The 5,000-nt window shown below is 49.4% G+C and overlaps 1 protein-coding gene across 1 annotated transcript in view; it reads right to left on the reverse strand.

The window, feature by feature from the left end:
* Positions 1-318: 318 nt before the first annotated feature.
* Positions 319-5,000, reverse strand: part of SHC2 (SHC adaptor protein 2) — a 61,825-nt gene continuing 57,143 nt past the window's right edge. The window contains exon 12 of the mRNA XM_070732296.1: positions 319-447. Coding sequence (XP_070588397.1) covers positions 319-447 — 129 coding nt within the window. The remainder of the gene's footprint in view (positions 448-5,000) is intronic.

Below are 5,000 nucleotides of genomic sequence, written 5' to 3' on the forward strand. Positions count from 1 at the left end.
CTTGATTCCGAGGTTGCAATCACAGAATCCCCCGCCCCACACACACACGTACCCCATGGCGACCACCAGCTCTCCCCTCCTCCTTTCCTTCGGCTTTCCAAGAGAACAAGGCCAGGTGGGTCCCTTCGGAAGCCCCTTCCCAGGCCCCTTTGCCTTATCTGACCATCTGTCCCTTCTCCGACCATCCTCTCGGCTGCGGCCCTTCCTCCTCCTCTCTCCCCCTCCAGTCCCCCCTCCAAGCCCTGGGTTGCTTCTCCCCAACCACCCCACCCTAGCGGCATGATAAGGACCAGGCGGGTGGCGCCTTACCGCCAGTCATCACGGCTTCCACCTCACCACCTGCCGCAGGTGGAGTTCGCTCTCCGCTGCCACGATTGGCTGCTGGTTCTGCAGGTGATAGTTGATGAGGTGGCTGATGCTTTCAAACAAGGCGTCCTTCGTTCTCACCTGCGCGAAACAAAGGGAGAGAAATGGGGATGGAGGGTTTCCCGCCTCCCCCTCCCTTTTATCAGGAACGGAGATTTCAGCGAGTGGGTCGGAGAAACGGAACTTCGGATTTACTTATGATGTTGAGTTGGAAGGGACCTGGCAGTTCATCTAGCTTGGCAACCCCCTGCCCAAGTAGTGAGACCCCACATCTGCCTCTACCTGTTCTGCTTCGGGCCTAATGAGATCGGGACAAAGGAGAACCCACTCACATATTTCTTTCCTTTTTTCTCACAGCAATACTTCCAGAGGTGGTATTCTGCCGGTTTGGACCAATTTGCGTGAACCAGTAGTGCCTACAGTGAGTAGTCTGGCTCACCCACATGGATGTAATGCCGTCCTTTTAACCACATTTTCATTGCTGGGCAAATGCACAGAAGAACATAGGGACCTAAGAAGAGCCCTGCTAAATTGGGCCAAAGCCCATCGAGTCCAGCATCCTGTGTCCCACAGGGGCCCACCAATTGTCCATGTTTATGCTTGTTTATGTTTATTTAGATTTGTATGCCGCCCCTCTCCACAGACTCGGGGCGGCTCACAACACAGTGAAAAAACAATTTACAACAAATCTAAATTTCTACTAAAAACATTTTAAAAACCCCATTTTCTAAACACACATACATCCAGACATACCATTCATAAATTGTATATGCCCGGGGGAGATGTCTCAGTTCCCCCATGCCTGACGACACAGGTGGGTCTTAATGAGCTTACGAAAGGCAAGGAGAGTAGGGGCAGTTCTAATCTCCGAGGGGAGTTGGTTCCAGAGGGCCGGGGCCGCCACAGAGAAGGCTCTTCCCCTGGGGCCCGCCAACCGACATTGTTTAGTTGACGGGACCCGGAGAAGGCCCACTCTGTGGGACCTAATCGGTCACTGGGATTTGTGCGGCAGCAGGCGGTCTCGGAGATATTCTGGTCTTAAAGGTCATAACCAACACTTTGAATTGTGACCGGAAGTTGATCGGCAACCAATGCAGACTGCGGAGTGTTGGTGAAACATGGGCATACCTAGGTAGGCCCATGACTGCTCTCGCAGCTGCATTCTGCACGATCTGAAGTTTCCAAACACTTTTCAAAGGTAGCCCCATGTAGAGAGCATTACAGTAGTCGAACCTCGAGGTGATGAGGGCATGAGTGACTGTGAGCAGTGACTCCCGGTCCAGATAGGGCTGCAACTGGTGCACCAGGCGAACCTGGGCAAACGCCCCCATGGGGATCTTGAGCAGAAAGAGAAGGCAAAACCCTCCCTTTCCCCTGACCCCCAACAAATGGTACCCAAGGGAATCCTGCCTAATTCAATTTCTATGCTGCCCAATCTCGAAGGACTCATGCCTTGACTTGGACTCTGAATTAAATTAGGATGTTAGAATCATAGAAACATGGAAGATTGATGGCAGAAAAAGACCTCCTGGTCCATCTAGTCTGCCCTTATAATATTTCCTGCATTTTCTCTTAGGATGGATATATGTTTATCCCAGGCAGGTTTAAATTCAGTGACTGTGGATTTACCAACCACGTCTGCTGGAAGTTTGTTCCAAGCATCTACTACTCTTTCAGTAAAATAATATTTTAGAACATAAGACCATAAGAAGAGCCATGCTGAATCGGGCCAAAGCCCATCAAGTCCAACATTCTGTGTCCCACAGGGGCCCACCAATTGTCCATGGGGATCTTGAGCAGAAAGAGAAGGCAAAACCCTCCCTTTCCCTTGACCCCCAACAAATGGTACTCAAGAGAATCCTGCCTGTCTCAACCAACATATGTTCTGTCTGGGTGCCCCCAGACTTCAACACCAACTGGAAAAAGCAGCCAGACACGCTGGTAAAAGCAAAAGCACTTTATAGTTTGAAAAATAAACACAGAGAAAAACCTGTTCTTCCCAACAGGCAGGCTATGAGGCTTCACAGCAAAGTCCTGACGGCCAGACAATACAGCAGACTTCTTGCTGGCACACACACCACTGTAGAGAATAAGCCCCCACGCCTTTTCCCCCAAGGTTTCAGCCTTCAAGGCCACAAGTCAGAATCAGAGACGCCAAAGATCACAGCCAGGTCCCAGGACTCCCAAAGATAATACTCCACAATACAGGAAGGGTGGGTCTGCCTTTTCAGCCTTTCTGGGGAGAACCACACCCAAACGCAGCTGTTACCTATTTAGGACTGGAAGTACCTGGCTAATTGTCCCCTTCGTTGTTCTGCTCTTCTCTGCCTGTGATCGATGATGGCTTGAGCATTTTCATCTAAGGACTCCAGGCTGCTTGCTGGGGAGAGCTCCACCCCGGGGGACTCTGGCTGTTCTCCCTCTCCCTCGGCCTGATATTCCTCCTCCCCTTCTGCCTGGGCCTCCTCCTCCTCCTCCTGTTCCTCATCCTCCCCCTCTGAGCAGGGAGCCGGCAGAGGTGCAGCTGTTCCCTGAGGAGCCTCAGACAGATTCACAACAACATAGAGGCAGCACTTGGACATCCGTTTCAATAACCACCTATGATACACTTGGCATCCATGAATCTGTCTAATCCTGCCTTGAAGCTCTTCAGGCTGACAGCTGTCACGACCTCTTCTGGAAGGAAATTCCCTAAACCAAGGACCCTCTGGGTGAAGAAATATTTCCCTTGATTTAGAAACATATAAACATAGAAGACTGACGGCAGAAAAAGACCTCATGGTCCATCTAGTCTGCCCTTATACTATTTCCTGTATTTTATCTTACAATGCATATATGTTTATCCCAGGCATGTTTAAATTCAGTTACTGTGGATTTACCAACCATGTCTGCTGGAAGTTTGTTCCAAGGATCTACTACTCTTTCAGTAAAATAATATTTACTCATGTTGCTTTTGATCTTTCCCCCAACTAACTTCAGATTGTCCTCACTTTCTTACCTATGAGCTTTAGGGAGTGGCCCCTCGTCCTAGTATTGTGTGATAGAGAAAATAATTTTTCTCTATCCACCTTTTCTATCCCATGCATGATTTTATACACTTCGATCAAGTCACACCTTAAACGCCGTCTTTCAAGGCTGAAGAGACCAAGGTGCTGCAACCTGGTTTCATAAGGGAGGGACTCCATGGGAGAAGGCCCATGCGCAAGTAAAGAGCATGCATGGGAGGCTGTGTGCAGGTGCGCGCGTTCACATTTGCGAACTGGTAGGGACATGGATGCCACCCATGAACACTTCCTGCTTGAGGAGTGTTGTGATTCAGTCTGAGGCTCCTCAGGGAATGGCTGGAACTCTGCCGGCTCCATGCTCAGAGGGGGAGGACGAGGAACAGGAGGAGGAGGACCAGGCAGACGGGGAAGAGGAATGTCAGGACGAGGAGGAGGGGGAACAGCCTGAGACCCCCGGGGGGGAGCTCTCCCCAGCGAGTAGCCTGGAGTCATTAGATGAGAATGCACAAGCCATCATAGATATGAGGCAGAGAAGGGCAGCACAAAGAAGGGGACAATTAGCCAGGTATTTCCATCCCTAATAGGCAACAGCTGGGTTTGGGTGTGGTTCTCCTCAGAAAGGTTGAAAAGGCAGGCCCGCCCTTCCTGTATTGTGGAGAGTTATCTTTTGGCAGTCCTGTGACCTTGCTTCGATCCTTGGCATCTCTGATTCTGGCTTGTGGCCTCGAAGGCTGAAAACTTGGGGGAGGCGTGGGTTTTATTATCTACAGTGGTGTGTGTGCCAGCAAGAAGCCTATTGTATTGTCTGGCCGTCGTGACTCTTCTGTGAAGCTTCATAGCATTCCAGTTTGTAAGAAGAGTTTTTGTTATCTGTGTTTGTTTTCAAAGATATAAAATGACTTTACTTTTTACCAGCGTGTCTGGCTACGCTTTTTAGTTGGTGTTGACATCTGGGGGAACCCAGACAGAACAAGGAGTCTGTGCTAGGGCATTGTGGCAGACCTTATCTCCCACGCCTGCTCACATGCGGCACTCCAGCCACAAGGAGGTTATTCATTACCCTGAGCATTAGTGAAAAGCAACATATTAATCAGCCCATCAACCAAGTCTACGGTAATCATCCTTCCCCCACTCCTCCAACCCCTTTATTCCCTGTAAATGTTGCCAGATCATTTATCACTTCATCTCGCAATGGGAGGGAGGGGGGAGGAAGCATAAGAGAGGGAAAGGGATGAAGAGAAGGAAAGGAAGAAGGGAGGGGGGGAGAGAAATGAAAGGGGAAGCACGGGGGAGGGGAGGGGAGGAAGAGAAATAGATGGGAAAGAATGAAAGGAGGAAGGGAAGGGAAAGGAAGAAAAAAGATAGAGATGGAAAAAAGGAAAGGGAAGGAGAAAGGGAAGGGAAAGAAAGGAAAGGGAAGGAAAGAGAAGGAAAGAGAAAGAGATGAAAGAGAAGGAAAGGATAGGAGAAAGGGAAGGGAAAAGAAGGAAAGGGAAGAAAAAAGAAGGAGATGGAAAAAAGGAAAGGAAATTAGAAAGGAAAGGAAAGAAAGAAAAGAGAAAGATGGGAAAGAAAGAAAGAAAGGAGAAAGGGAAGGGAAAGAAATGAAGGGAAAGGAAGGAAAGAGAA

This window comes from Erythrolamprus reginae, chromosome 1, assembly GCF_031021105.1.
Source record: "Erythrolamprus reginae isolate rEryReg1 chromosome 1, rEryReg1.hap1, whole genome shotgun sequence".
Classification (NCBI taxonomy): domain Eukaryota; kingdom Metazoa; phylum Chordata; class Lepidosauria; order Squamata; family Dipsadidae; genus Erythrolamprus; species Erythrolamprus reginae.